The 16,106-nt window shown below is 38.2% G+C and overlaps 1 protein-coding gene across 9 annotated transcripts in view; it reads right to left on the bottom strand.

The window, feature by feature from the left end:
- The window catches only part of LOC126924116 (MICOS complex subunit Mic60), a 107,820-nt gene that overhangs the window by 55,094 nt on the left and 36,620 nt on the right, over window positions 1–16,106 (bottom strand). For 7 of the 9 annotated variants that reach the window (XM_050738251.1, XM_050738252.1, XM_050738249.1 and 4 more), the window contains 4 exons: window positions 13,898–14,001; window positions 13,125–13,312; window positions 6,701–6,893; window positions 1,179–3,923 (listed from right to left, as the gene is read on the bottom strand). In XM_050738251.1, coding sequence (XP_050594208.1) covers window positions 3,606–3,923; window positions 6,701–6,893; window positions 13,125–13,312; window positions 13,898–14,001 — 803 coding nt within the window. In that variant the 3' untranslated portion in view covers window positions 1,179–3,605. Of the gene's footprint in view, window positions 1–1,178; window positions 4,198–6,700; window positions 6,894–13,124; window positions 13,313–13,897; window positions 14,002–16,106 lie in introns of those variants that run through there. The other 2 variants (XM_050738257.1, XM_050738256.1) reach the window with 2 other exon arrangements.

The raw sequence follows: 16,106 nt of genomic DNA, 5'->3' as shown, positions 1-16,106 counted from the left end.
CCTCACGTCAAAATTACCACTTCTGAATTTTTTAAACTACTCAAAGCACTGTGATTTACCAAGAGCATGCTCACCGTAAGCTTCGACAAGCATTCGATGCGATTCTGCAGCAGTTTTCTTCAAATGCTAACAGAAAATCAATGCTGTCCGCAAATCGTAGTTTCCAGGCACAAAATTCGACATGTTCCACGCTATTACAAACTATGCTGTTGTATGAAACTTGTATTGTTCTGAGTCGAAAATGTTTGTGAGATGTCAACAAAGACTTTTGGCATCAATGATGCAGTTTAGTGATAACTACATTATCAGCTAGGGCCATCTATAGGCAAATTTCGGTTTCATACTTACAAACCTGATAGATGTATAGATGTTTCGGAAATAAAATTTAGGTTATCTAAAAAAAAGCAAAGATTATAATTCAAAATCCAATGTCAGATACCTACTGTGCATATTATATTAGAAGAAGCCAGCTTATGACACCGAGAAAGTTTAAATGCGTGATAACGTAAATAGATAGGCAAAAAACTTCAAAAGCCAACCGCAAGTTTTCTGTTCATCTTGGACTTGGCAAGTAGCGATTAGGCACATTAGGTGAATCACGCTTATACATCGCAAATAATAAGCTTTCACTGCAAATATGATATTTACTTAATCTCCATCATGTAAGTATTTATGCTTGTTGCAGATGCTGCAGAATATCCTAGATCTTTTCGTCTGAATTTCATAGTTTTGAAATTTGGGTTGGATTTTGTATATTTGTGATTTGAATTGAATTTCGTGTATTCGAACTCCAGGATTATTTATCTTAAAGATTTGAAATTTCAATTGAATTTTATAAGTCTGAGATTTAATCTTTATTTTCGATCCTCTTCTTAATCAACGTCAACGTCAACGTCAACGTCAACGTCAACGTCAACGTCAACGTCAACGTTATGTTTGTTATTTCATATTTAAATCTGAAAACTGGCATTAAAGCTACATAGTTTCAATTCCAACTTACGTACGTAGAATCTGTATTTATTTTGTACATCTGTTTCCTTCATTCGAACGAACTGATTGTTAAACTAACAAACTGAAACTAGACTCTAGATTTGATTGAAAATTAAAACTAACAGGAAAACAGGGCGTTGCAGGTACAGTTTCTACAAAGTTCTATTTACAATTAAAGAACACAGTAATCAATGACGAATACCATTTATTGCTCGTATCTCTCGGCTTGATAATCGCTTCACATTGAAGCAATTAAACTTTTTTTACAAAAGTGTACATGCCATTTACAATACGTGATTTACTCCCATTTGTCTCGTTTTTTCGTTCGATCCCTACTCATCATTCAAGACGTACCAGAGGTATTTCACCCTCTGCCACCGATAGACTTCGTTATCGTCAAATTCTGTGAGTTATTCTCATTCTGTTTTGCCAATTCTAAGTAGAAACAAGCTTTATTTAAGTAACTGTGCGCCTATTTAACTATTAGACTAACCTAAACGCTTCATCTTCAGCAGGTAAAGGAGAAGCACAGAAAAAGCAACATTTTCTCTTCAGTGTTCCATCCTGAAGCATGACACGTGGTAAATGAGCTCTCCCAAACTCTACTAAATACGGACAAATGAAAGAAAAGGAAGAAATGGGCGCGCACGCGCGCGCGCGCGAGAGAGAGAAAGTGTGTGAAAAATAGGAAAAACCTACCTCATCGACAAGTCTCGTTAGTGACTCGTTTCAAAAGGGGTAGTCATCTGGTTTAAAGTTCTTTCATGTTCGAGGATTATTCAAAGTATTGTATGGATTTTTCGTTTTTTCGGACATTTATTCTATTATTTGATTTAAAGTCAAGAGATAACAGTAGCAATTCGTTCAGACCGCATAGACGTTGTTATGGGATACTATAAATTCTGAACCATCCAAAGATGGTGTTGGTAAGGCTTGAATTTTTTTTTTCAATTATATCGAACCAAAAGGATGGCAAATTAGTATCTTGGATTGTATAGAACGAATGGTTACGAGGAGAACGTAACACTATAGCAGAGTGTGTGGACTTGGAAAATTCGTGGCTACTTCCTGTGATCATGTTTGTAGATTAAATTAGAATTTTTCAGCAGCTATCCTTACAAGATACAATGAAATAGTTAAAGTTTGCTCGAGATCTTTCGCGAAATGGCACTTTACAATATTTTAAAAAGATATCTGTGGCGGCACTCGACAACAACTATGACCGGACGACGGCAGCGCAGTGGTTAGCGCCTTTGGTTTACAAACGTTTGGAACCTGGTTTCAAATCTTGGCGCTCATAGTCCGATTTTTCTTCCATGGCACCTTAATGAGAAGGAAGCAGCAGTACCTCAGCTGCGACATCTACACCAGCAGTAGCTTATCATCACAACTACTATCGCACTTCATATCAAACGCCATACTATTCAATTAAATTATCTTCATATTTAATAGATGTACAAAATAATTCTTTTTTGGCTGAAATTGTCATTAATTAATTTCTTTTTAGAAAAGTAATACTGATACATTTTTCGTGTTTTTTTCTTATCAAAAGAAATAAAAGAAAAATTAAATAAACAAATAAAATATTTATAAATGATTTAATTACCATATACAATTTAAACGCTAATAAGATGAACAAATTTCGAATACCTAAATATTTTGCACACCACCCAACGTTCTTCCTTTTACAACTTAAAAAGTCTACTTTCGCTTGTTTAATATTTTCGCACATCGATCGTCGCGAAACGCCTACAATGTTGTCTGAAACAAGCAGATTTTGATCAGATTTTGTGGCTGCTGCACAAACTCGCCAACTTTTTCAAAGTCCTCTGGTTCTTTGTCTGAAACGAGCGGTACCCCAGATAGTGGGTATGTATGTGATAAATCCGGGATTAACGAACGGAAACGCGAAATAAAACGATTTAATCCTGCAGATAACCTTCCACTGTGCAGATTTCATATTTTTCTATGTTAAGACAGATAACCTCCTTCCTAAAATTTTTTAATATTTCTCCTTGTTTCTTCCTTTTTATGCTTTACTTATTTATTTATTTATTTATTTTTGTTTATCTCTTATTTCTTTTTTCCTTTTTTTTTAGAAACGTTTCACAGGAAACAGCAACGTATCCTCGACTTAACACTTCCGTTTGTTCGTTCGAAATGTTAGGAAATACGCATCTTCTACTACACTCTAATTGTCTTATGCCTATTTCTGTTGAACACTTTGATATCAATCGTATATTAATATTAAACAAAACATATGTATATCACAACAATAATAACGATAGCGATAATGATAGTAATGATAATGACAACAACAACAACAACAACAACAACAATGATAATAATAATAATAACAACAACAACAATAATAATATTTCTCTTAATCGTTACACAATACTTTATAGTCAAAGAAAATACAGAATGTATTCGGCAAAAATTTCATGCTTTTCGTTTCTCATTCGTGAAAATATCGTATGATCCTATTGATTAAATATCCGCACATCGTAATGGTGGTAAATGGTAATTTTTTATCCAAGAAGTTCGATAAAAACGTTTTTGCGGGAAATACAGATTTTAAAAATTCGTTAAATCGTAATCGTAATCGTGATATTCTACGAATCTCTCTGCACCAGAAAGATCCTTTTCCCTGTTTCCTCGTTCCAGCTTAAGTCTAACTGCAAAGAAACCTGAAATTTCGCTCCTTTTGCATTCGCAGAAATCCCAGATGTCTTTTTCCCATCTTTCCACAATTTCCATCCGAGAATACGATCGATAGCAGTCTGAACGCTGTTATATGTCCATCCACGTGTCCTCAGCCTTCTTTGACGACGTTTCCGCGCAAGAATTCTTCTTCTTCGATGACGTTTCCACGCGGGCATTCTCCTCCTTCGTCTGTCCACGGCTTTTTCCAAGTGAGGCTTGCTGGAACACTTCGAACAACGAAAGGAACGTTCTCCAGTGTCGATGTTTCCCCGGTTTTTATTTTTTTTCATATTTTTCTTATTTTTGTCTTTCATATCGCATTTTTAGTTTTGTTTTATTTTGTTTTTTCTTTCTTTTTACTGCATTTCTCACTGTTCGTTCGTGGTCGGTTTCGGTATCGGCGGTTTGACGCGAGAATTCAAGAAGGGACGAGAGCATTCTGGCCGGCGGAAGTCGTTTCGATTTCTGTCGATTTTGCCAGCCCTTTACTCATTCTTTTTACTGCAAGCAAAAAATCGTGAATCATACTGTTAACGCTGCAAGAAGAGGGCGGTCAACCTTTCCAGGGGTGAATTTGTGTTTTGTCTTTCATGTTATACATATACGTATGTTGGGTTGAAAATCATAACGATGTATCCATGTCGAGATTTTGAGAAGGTATTTCAGCTGTTAAAAATATGATCGAACGAAACTAGGTGAGCTTAAATCACTATAGGATTTTCAACCCTCCATACGAACACCTTTCTTCGCATCTCGATTTTCTCGTCTTTTTGTTTATTTAACAATATATTAGTAACAGTATTATTATAGTATGTACCAGGTATGTAAATATGAAACCGAAATTTTTGTATAGAAAATACACGTTTATTGTATGAAAATGATTAAAAATATTTTATTCGAAGTATTGTCCATCGCTAGCTATACATTTTTCCTACCTGTTTGGCAATTGGTGGATGACACGCCAAAATAACTGTCGCTCTTTTGAGGCAAACCAGTCATCGAGTCATTTTCGTATATTTTCGTAAGAAGTGAAGTGCTGGTCAGAAAGTGCGTGTCCCATCGGTGCAAATAAATAGTAATCGGACGGAACCAAGTTTGGTGAGTAAGCCGCGTGCGAAAGTATTTCCCAACTGAACGCTTCAATCGTTTCCTTGACCGGTTTTGCTGTATGTGATGGTGCATTATCATGAAGCAAAATTACTTTGTGTTGCCTTTTTTGATATTCTGGTCGTTTTTCACGCAAAGCTTGATTCAAATCGATCATTTGTTGTCGGTAGTACTCAGTATTAACGGTTTCGCCAGGTTTTAACAGCTCATAATAGATCACACCCTTCTGATCCCACCAAACAAGTTCTCCGTTCCTCACGTCAAAATTGTCACTTCTGAATTTTTTAAACCACTCAAAGCACTGTGATTTACCAAGAGCATGCTTACCATAAGTTTCGACAGGCATTCGATACGATTCTGCAGCAGTTTTCTTCAAATGGTAACAAAAAATCAATGCTGTCCGCAAATCGTAGTTTCCAGGCACAAAATTCGACATGTTCAACCCTATTACAAGCTATGCTGTTGTATGAAACTTGTATTGTTCTGAGTCGAAAATGTTTGTGAGATGTCAACAAAGACTTTTGGCATCAATGACGCAGTTTAGTGATAACTACATTATCAGTTAGGGCCATCTATAGGCAAATTCCGGTTTCATAATTACAAACCTGATACTTATTGAACAGTATTATAAATCAAACGTTCGTGTAACACACCACTGGAACGATCAACCCTGCTATGTTCTACCCTGCTTCGGCTCGCTTGGCTTATCCAATCGTGTTTTTCTATCGTTAAACAAGTTTCCCAAGTTGAAAGAAAGTATGAAAGAGCCCTTTTCTTTAATCCTTTGCCTTATAACCTTTTTCGTACATACGTATATACGTACTTACGAAAATTTTAGCCGTTCACTGTTGCAATAAGAAGATATTATATCAAATTGTATGAAAATATTGAAATATTATTCATAATTTAAAAACTAGAATCTGAGATTCGAGTTGAAAGTTACTTTAATGAACACGACATTACATTACATCTTTGTTAGTATCATGGTGAATTATTTAAAAAATTATTAAAGTAATAGAATCTAAGTGAAGTTTTGTTTAGAAGTTAGTTGAAGTTAGTTGAAGAGTTCTATCTTTGGATTTTATATAATACATTCTTATGCAATTTCTCATACGTTATATACATTTGTTCCACGTTTCCTATAAATACATAATCATCCAGAGTCTAGCTATAAGACAACAGGTTAATAGGTATATGCATGTGTCTTGTGCTTTAATTTCACGCTAAAGTTTCTCTTAAATGCAAATACTCAAAGATAAAGGATGTTGAAAGAAAAAAAAACAAGTTTATTAAGTAAATTATGAGAGGAGGGAAGAAGAATAACGATGATTAATTTTCGACGGATAAATTTAGGCTATTTTTATTGACAATTTTGATACACTATTCGAAAAATTCGTGTCCATGAAGTTCGAACAGACCATACTCGAGCTATACTCGATCCACAAAATTATTTAACAAAGTATCAATGTTTCCGATGCGAATCTCTCTTTTCTCTTTTTAATCCAATCGAAAAAATCGAAAAATATGGAAAGTATGAGACGATCGAAAAAACAGAAGATGCAACCGGAAATTATAAATAACACAGTTCGAGAATTCTGTTAAACAATCCCAGTATATTTAAGTAGTATCTTCTAATCGTTTATAAGCAATTAAAAATACATTGGTCGGACTGTCACCTTGAAATTGAATTTGGCATTTTTTTCTTTTTTTCTTCTTTTTATGTGAAATCCGTTGAAAGCGGAGCTTCACCGAGGAAACTGAATACATTTTCGTGATACTTTGATAGAATTCTAGTTGAAACTATACAAAAATTTGCCCTAGACAAGATATCTCTCGTTCTCTATTATATATGATTCTCTTTTGTTGTTTTTGTTTTATTCTAATCGTTTCGACTGACCTTCGAATCTCCAGCGCCGAGGAATACTAGACCTATAGCACCAGCATACGCCAATAGCGTGTCCACCGCCTGCTGAGTCTCCAGAAGGATCCTAGTTTCGTTCATCCAGTCTTTGGCGATGGATCTTGACGCTCCTTTCAGGAGGTTCATGTAGCGGAGAGTCATCTTGAAGTCCCCACGATCGAGCCAATATCTGAAAGCAGATTCCAGAGCTATTAATCAATCTGTTAATCGGGGAAGACGAATTAAATCGTCAGTCAGATACTAAATTTCTTCCCATTAATTAAATATTGATTTTACACGAAATAGAAATTATATTTACGTATACTTGAAGGAATTAAAATCCATTCCACATTAAAGAAATTTCTAGTTAACTGGATAATTTGGTTAACAGCTTCAAATATTGCGATTGAGATTCGTGATATTATTCGTTACATATATGTCGGAGATGAAAGAACACCGGAACCTTCCCTTCGGAACTTTGGGAAGACCCCTAGTACTGTAATTTAGATTTCACCATAGCCGTATTAAGAAACTGTTGTCATTCGATCCGACTGTACTTATTTGAGATTTATGATAGTGAGCTCGGGCTCGAGGCGACAACCAGTCGTCGAACGTAGTCGCGGTCAAGGGATGAATGTTTTGTCTAACAAAGGCATGAAGTAACTCTATAGCTCTCCTTAAAAGAAATACTTGGGACGGGGCACGACGGTAAGCATTTCAACGATTTCTGTCCCGTGGCTCGCCACACGCAGACTCTATTCTTCGAGAAAGATGATTACCAGATGTCGACGCGTCTCCACAGTACATGTTCAGCTAGCTCGAGGACCCGCTATAAATCTTAAGATTTATTTAACTAAAGTCCTTCAAACCGACAAACAGTCCTCGTTCCAACTACGAGAAAATGAGTTCGCTGTCGAGTGCCGAAGCGTGCAGACGTGCCTCTAGTGCCCAGTGAAGTTCGAAAACAACACGTGTCGCCCAACCGTCGAAAGTGAACACAACGTGCTCCTATCTTCCCAAGTGTTTCCTATCCGCCAGAGAGAAGAAAAGCCTACGCACCTAACCCCAACCCGATCCCTGCCGCATAGCCTCACGACTAGTTATTCATATTGAAATAGCTAGCTCGATGATGGCCCAACAATCACGACCAGGCTCGCCTGTCCAAACCCATCACTACCCCGCGCTACTCCCCCCGTGGCAGAAATTCTGCAGATCCCCCCGTGCCAACGACGCCAATAAGGCGAAAAAACGCAAAACCGAACCAGCAGACACAAACTCGAACGAACATCCACCAACGCAAATTAACACCCACAACAGGTTCGCAATTTTGGAATCCACCAACGATGCCATGGAAACCGCAGGCTCACCACTTAACCACCACGCACAGAGACGCCCCCCTCCCCCACCAATATTTATTAACGATGTCATCGACATCCAGACAATGACCAAGTCCTTAGAGAGAGATATCTCCAAGGAGGACTATAACCTGAAGATAACCAACAATCAGGTAAAAATCCTGCCTACGAATCCAGAAGCTTACAGGAAGCTCACCAAGACACTCAGGGCCCTGAACGCCAACTTCCACACCTACCAACTCAAAGAAGAAAGACCTTTTCGGGTGGTGCTACGAAACATCCACCACTCCGCAGACATCGACGAACTAAAAATAGAACTATCGAAACTCGGCCACGAAGTCACCAATGTCAGCAACATAAGGCATAGAGTCACAAAAGACCCGCTATCCCTATTTTTCATTGATTTAAAACAGAAACCAAACAACAAGGAAATCTACAATATCAGTCGCATAATGAACGCCATCGTTAAATTCGAACCACCGCAAACCAAAAAGGAGATAGTCCAATGCAAAAGGTGCCAAAGATATGGGCACACACAGAAATACTGCAACCACACCTTCCGCTGCGTCAAATGTGCAGGTACACACCCCACCGACCAGTGCAGGAAATCACCGGAAACCCCAGCGAAGTGCATCCACTGTCAAGGTGATCATCCTGCCAACTACAAAGGCTGCTCAGCCTACAAAACTCTGTACTCAAGCAAATACCCCAAACTTAGAACAAAAGAGGAAAATTACCAAACACCCAGCTCGCCGAAATCCACCGTTATCCCAATCCCCCCAACCAATCAAACACCCAGCCCTATCAAACTCACCACTCCCTCAAACTCCTATGCCCAAGCGGTACAAGGCACTCAAAATACACCAAATAGCCACAGGGATCCTCCCCAAAATAGTGCCCCCACCTCACCTAACACAGACAACGTCTCTAGACTTGAAAAGCTAATAGAGAAACAATCAGAGCAAATAAACAATTTGCTATCGCTATTAACACTCATCATGGATAAATTAATACGCCCAGACACAAAATAAAACCAAGACGCATAGCTGTGTGGAATGCCAATGGTCTAGCGCAACGCAAACTTGAGCTAGAACTCTTCCTAAAACACCAGCTAATCGACATAATGCTCATATCTGAAACCCACTTCACCGACAAAAACTACCTGAACATAAACGGATACAAGTTCTACCATACCCAACACCCCAGCGGAAAGGCCCACGGCGGCACCGGAATCATAATCAAATCAAATATTAAGCACTACGAACTTCCACCATTCCAGAAAGACTACCTCCAAGCAACAAACGTAGCAATAGAAGACTGTCATGGTACAATCACCACTTCAGCTGTATACTGCCCTCCCAGACATTCCATCGCCAAAGAAGACTTCGACTACTTCCTGGACACCCTGGGCAATAGATTCATAGCCGGAGGAGACTACAATGCTAAACACACCCAATGGGGTAGCAGACTGGTTACAGTAAGAGGCAAAAACCTCCTCAACAGCATAATAACCAACAACCTCAACTACCTTACCACATACGAACCCACACACTGGCCCACCGACACAAACAAAATACCCGATCTCCTTGATTTCTTCATAACCAAAAATATCTCGCCAAGACACGTCCAAATCAATTCCTCGGCCGATCTCTCCTCTGATCATTCCCCCGTGATAGTAACAGTCAGTTCAACCATCATCGAGAATACACCTAATGGCTCCATTCATAACCAACACACCAACTGGCAGCTCTTTAGAGAAATCTTCACACACACAACTTCAGCCTCAACTTCACTAAAAACCAATGAAGAAATCGTAGCGGCCACGGAATACCTAAACACGAGCATAATAAACGCTATCCGCTTCTCCACACCGGCAAAAACGTCCACCAGCAACCACGAATACCCCCAGTACATACTAAAAAAAATAGCAGAAAAACGTAGACTAAGAAGGATATGGCAGACCCATAGAACACCGGAGGACAAACGCAAACTAAACAACGCAACTAGAAAACTATCCAAAACCATAAAGAACTACAATAATGACCGTTTTCACAAATACCTCGCCAGCCTGTCCCCCACAGCCGACTCAAACTACTCACTATGGAAAGCCTCCAAGAAACTCACGCGCCCCCCACAAATAATACCCCCAATCCGCCGCCCGCAGGGTGGATGGGCGCGTAGCCCTATAGAAAAAGCCAACCTATTTGCCAAACATTTGACTGAAATATTCCAACCCCATTCCTCCATAGCCGCAGCGGACGTCACCGAATACCTGCACACTCCCTTCCAAATGTCCCCTCCTATTCAACCCTTCACTTCTGCAGAGATCATAGAAGCAATCAGTCGCCTAAACCCCAAGAAAGCAGCAGGTCACGACCTAATAGGAAACAAAGCAATCAAGGAACTCCCCATAAAAGGGATTGCACTCATCGCATCAATCTTTAACGCCATCCTCCGCCTTGAACACTTTCCTAAGGCGTGGAAAATCTCACTAATCACCCTCATCCCCAAACCCGGTAAACCAATATATGAAACCAGCTCCTATCGCCCAATCAGTCTCTTACCTACACCCTGTCTAAACTATTCGAGAGGATGCTCACGAATCGCCTCCTTCCACTCCTAGAAGAATTGAAGACCCTCCCAGATCACCAATTCGGCTTCCGAAAACAACACTCAACAGTAGAGCAAATCCACCGCATAACCCACATGATCAGCCAAACCCTTGAAAAGAAAAAATACTGCTCAGCCGTATTCCTAGACATCCAACAGGCATTCGATAAAGTATGGCATGAAGGGCTACTCTACAAGCTTAAAAAAATCCTACCCCACCCATACTACTCCATCTTAAAATCCTACCTAACCAACAGACAATTCATAGTTAAATGTATAGGCGCCACTTCCGCAACATTCCCAATAAAATCCGGCATACCGTAAGGTAGTGTCCTCGGACCCCTACTATTCTCCATCTACACTGCCGACTTACCCATATCAAACAAGGTAACAATAGCAACATTTGCCGACGACACAGCACTATTAGCTACCCACGCAGACCCGGCAATTGCCTCATCCACTCTCCAGCGAAGTCTCGACTCCATGGAAAAGTGGTTCCAAAAATGGGGTTTTAAAATAAACGAAAAAAAATCCTCCCATGTAACCTTCACGCTCCGAAAACAAACCTGCCCCCAGGTCACCATTAACAACACAATAATCCCAAGCAAGGACTCCGTAAGATACCTGGGCATGACCCTGGACAGGAGGCTAACTTGGGAAAAACATATCTCCGAAAAAACAAAGCAACTAAAGGAAAAACTAAGAAAATTCTATTGGCTCACGGGCCGACGCTCCAAACTAAACATACAGAACAAAATAACCCTCTACAAGGCCGTAATAAAACCTGTCTGGACCTACGGAATCCAACTATGGGGAACAGCAAGTAACTCCAACATTGAGATACTCCAACGCTTCCAATCGAAAACGCTAAGATCCCTATTAAATGCACCCTGGTATGTTACCAACGAAACAATCCACCGAGACCTCAAGATACCTACAGTCAAAGATGAAATACACAAGTTCAGAAGCAGATATAGCACAAGAGTCAACAACCACCACAACCCACTAGTCACCCAACTACTGGACACGACGGACCAGATCCGCAGACTAAAAAGAAAATACCCACTAGATTAAACCATTAGTCCTACTAGAATCAACAATATAAAACTATTATAATCCATGTCATTGTATCACGCCAAACTAAGTTACTGAAAATTCTCAACGAGAATTGATTGTAAATATTCTAATAAATAAAAAAAAAAAAAAAAAAACCACTACAACCCATTAGTCACCCAACTACTGGACATGACGGACCAGATCCGCAGACTAAAAAGAAAATATCCTCTAGATTAAATCCCTAGTTTCTAATAGAACCAACAATATAAAACTATTATAATCCATGTCATTGTATCACGCCAAATTAAGTTACTGAAAATTCTCAACGAGAATTGATTGTAAATATTCTAATAAATAAAAAAAAAGTCAAGAACGTGTTGGTGAATAAAGGGTGGACGACAATACCGTCCCATCGTCATCAAATCGTATCGCATTCGCCGCGCCAAGAAGAAGCAACGACAACACGATTGAACACGATGTTGATAAACGCGGACCGGAAAATTAATTTCCATGTTTGGCCACAGTTGCTCGCTCGTTCCCTCCACAGAAATTCTCTTCATCTGCTAATTAGCAGACGCGACCCGATTTTCACAATCATATTCGACACTGTAATTATGCTTGTACTGTGATTCCGCGTTAACAACCATTAATAGAAACCGCCTCGATTTGCTTTTACAATGATTAACTTTAGTAACATACATTAAACTATGTATTTCTATCGGTTCTAATAGGGCTTTCAATATACACTTAAAACGTACTCTTTCCTATTTCTAATTTTCTATTTCATAATTCTTTTCTAACTAAAATAATTTAAATAATTAAAAAAGGAATCTTTGAGAGGATTTGAATGATATAGGTTTGAACGAAAGTTTTCAGCCCAAAATTTTTCTTGTCCAAAGTATACGTATCATCAGTGAATAAAAGGATATAAAGATATAACGTAGGTAATTGTGAACTTTTGAACAAAATCGCCGAATATGAATAAATAAAGATAAAATGTCGGTTATATTTAAATGAACTCGTTAATACGTAATATCTCTTCAGGTCGCACTATTTCTCCAACATATTTAACGATTCAGCGAAAATGAAGAATAATTTTTCAAAAATAAGTTAAATGTATCAAAAATAATTCTGTTGCCAAGTTGGCTATTTTCATTTACATTTTATCTACCAATAATTAAAATATTTATTTCTATATTATACGATATATGCATATACATACGCGCATACACATACACACATATTGCAAATAAATAAAAAGCAAACAATATAATATATATAAATATAAAATTAAGAACAGGAAAGATTGTATTAGGAAAAAACAATAGATAACATTCTAAAATAACTACCAGTTCGATGACTGACAGTAAAACAAAATTCAAATCGAAAAAGGTACCTACCTGGCCCGATGAAGAATCTCGAATGTGTTAAGATTGCTCGCATCAATCGGCTTGTCCTCGATCTCACTTTGGGGAATGGGATTGGCGTTTTTAATCATCAAGTAGCTTTGAAGATAACTAAGGAAATAAACAGGCAGTGCAGCACCTTCCTCGGGTACCATGGCTAATCGTCTAGCCACCTCTTCCACCTGAAACGTAAAAACGGTAAACCATAAATTTGTCCTGTCCCTCGAATAACTCCTTATCATAAACTTTAAAATAATAAAATAACTAAATAAAACAAAAAGAAAGGATAGTAGCACCCGAACTGCAAAATTTTTTATCTGAATGTGTTTTATTGGCGGTATTTTAGATCGTTAAAGGCGATAATCAGAGGCAGTTTTCACAGAAATGAACAGTTTAAAAAATTTGGCCCTATGAACATTTGATCGACAAAGGTGTTAACTGTAGAAATCCGCGTAAGATCGTGATACGGCAATAGAACTGTAAGCGGTAACAACCAGCGGGCAGCATAACAAGCGATGTTGCAAAAAATGTTACAAAATTGCAAAACGCGACGGCCAAATATGTTCTCAGAGTTTATGCAATGTCTTGTATTTTTCAAAGTTATTATATAGTTTTCAACTCAGGAAAAACAAGTGGTAAAGAGTTTACAAGGATTGAATAAAGCGTAGGAAACATTTTTGGGTGCTTCTACAGATAGCTGTATTTTTAACATATTCGTAGGACTTGAAATTTTGACGCAATAATAACAAAAGTCAATGTGAAATTACCTTGAGGAACCTTGCACGAAGCACGTCTTCTGGGAACACTCCCCTCTTCGCAGCCTCCTCTGGAATGCCTTGAATCGCTGCTTGCACCAAAGGATCCTCCTTGGCTGGCAGAACAGAACAGAATAAACAAACCTATTAACGAATTTCTCGCAAATAATACATTTGTTTCTGAAAACTGAAAAAACAATCGATCGTTAATCAATGCGATTAATATTTCGAATTTTATACGAGAAATTATTTGTTTAATATTTCCTACATCTCGTGTTCTTTCTATTATCTTTTGTCTTCGTTCGTTCGTTCGTTGTTACGTTATCGTTCTATGAAAGAACAGATCGAGTGTCATTATTATACAGGGTGGTTGGTAACTGGTGGTACAAGCGGAAAGGGGATGATTCTACGCGAAAAAAGAAGTCGAAAATACAGAAAAAAAATTTTTCGTTTGAGGCTTTGTTTTCGAGAAAATCGACTTAGAAATTTAATTAGAAGAGCAGAAGTATGTGTTCGGCAGAATGAGCAACATTTTCAGCAATTTTTGTAATAATAAACTTTATGATTACTTCATATTATTTCATTATGTATTCCTAATTTTCTGTTACGGTAAAAGCTAATATCCATCGAGACAACGATCTACAGTGAGAACCGTTATAACGAGACGTGATAAAGTGCACGCGTATCGAACGAAAATTCAAAGTCGATTTTTTCGAAAACAAAGCCTCAAACGAAAAATTTTTATTCTATACTTTCGACTTCTTTTTTCGCGTAGAATCACGCCCTTTCCGCTTGTACCACCAGTTACCAACCACCCTGTGTATGAGACTAATGCACAGATCAATTGGTAAAACTGCGGAAGGCTACGTCATCTGCAACTTTTTTTTTTTTTTTAATTTATTAAAATTCACAATTTGTCCAATTTGGACATTTGGTGGAATTTTTTAACAGTTAAATTAGCATGTTGGTGGCTACCCCCAGCGGGGTACCATCCTCGTGTTTGTTAGGTTATGTCCTTTATAAGGTCTGCTGGGTGCTTCCTTTTTAGTCTTCTGTCCATATTTGTGATTTTGTATGTTTCCGCAGCTAGCCGGTTTATGTGTGTTGCTATTCTTGATTTGTATTTCTCGGAGTATCTGCTGATTTCTTCCTTGACCGTTGGCATTCCCAGGTCCCTTCGTATATCTTCGTTTCTGACGTACCAAGGTCCGTTTACTATTGTTCTGAGTATTTTAGCCTGTATTACCTCTATTTTGTTTATATGGCTCATTGCTGCCGTCCCCCATAGTGGTATTCCGTACGTCCAGATTGGTTTTATGATCGTTTTATATATTTTTACTTTATTTTCTGTGCTTAGTTTGGATTTTCGGCTTGTTAGCCAATACATTTGTCTCCTTGTTTTCTGTATTTTTTCTACTATTGATTTGATGTGTAGTTTCCAGGTAAGTTTTTGATCTAAGTGGAGTCCTAGGTATTTGACATGCTTTGTTTGCGTTATATGCGTACCGTTCAATAGGATGTTTGGTGGTATCTTTTTCCGTAGCGTGAATGTAATATGGTTGCATTTATTGGGGTTTGCTTTTAATTGTTTTTCTTGTAGCCAATTTTCTATTTTTACGATATGTTCTTGTAGTATTTTGACTGCCGTTTCTGGGTTAGTATGCCTGACTAGTATAGCTGTGTCGTCCGCGAATGTCAATACTGTGCTGTTGGTAGTTGTTGGTATGTTCGCCGTGTATAATGTGTATAGTATTGGGCCTAGGACGCTTCCTTGTGGTACCCCGGCCTTGATGTCTTTAACTTGAGAATGTGTGTCCTTGATTTTTATTACGAAGGTTCTGCTGCTTAGGTAGGATTTTATTAAGTGGTGTATTTGCTCCGGGAATTGTTTCCTAATTGTTTGTAGTAGACTTTCATGGTTAATTTTATCGAATGCTTTCTCTATGTCTATAAAGAGGGCTGTGCAGTATTCCTTGTTTTCTAGTGCTACTATTATTTCGTTTATAAGCCTGTGCATTTGCTCTATCGTGGAGTGTTTGTTTCTGAAACCAAATTGGTGATCCGGTATTAGTTTTTTTGTCTCTATTATTGGTTTTATGCGGTCGTATATTATCTTTTCCAGTATTTTGGAAAATACTGGGAGCAGTGATATTGGTCTGTAAGATGCAGTTTGGTGCGGGTCTTTGCCTGGTTTATGTAACATTTTGATTTGTGCTAATTT

This window comes from Bombus affinis, chromosome 14 (assembly GCF_024516045.1).
Source record: "Bombus affinis isolate iyBomAffi1 chromosome 14, iyBomAffi1.2, whole genome shotgun sequence".
NCBI classification, from domain to species: Eukaryota; Metazoa; Arthropoda; class Insecta; order Hymenoptera; family Apidae; genus Bombus; species Bombus affinis.
This window is presented reverse-complemented; position numbering and strand designations above follow the sequence as displayed.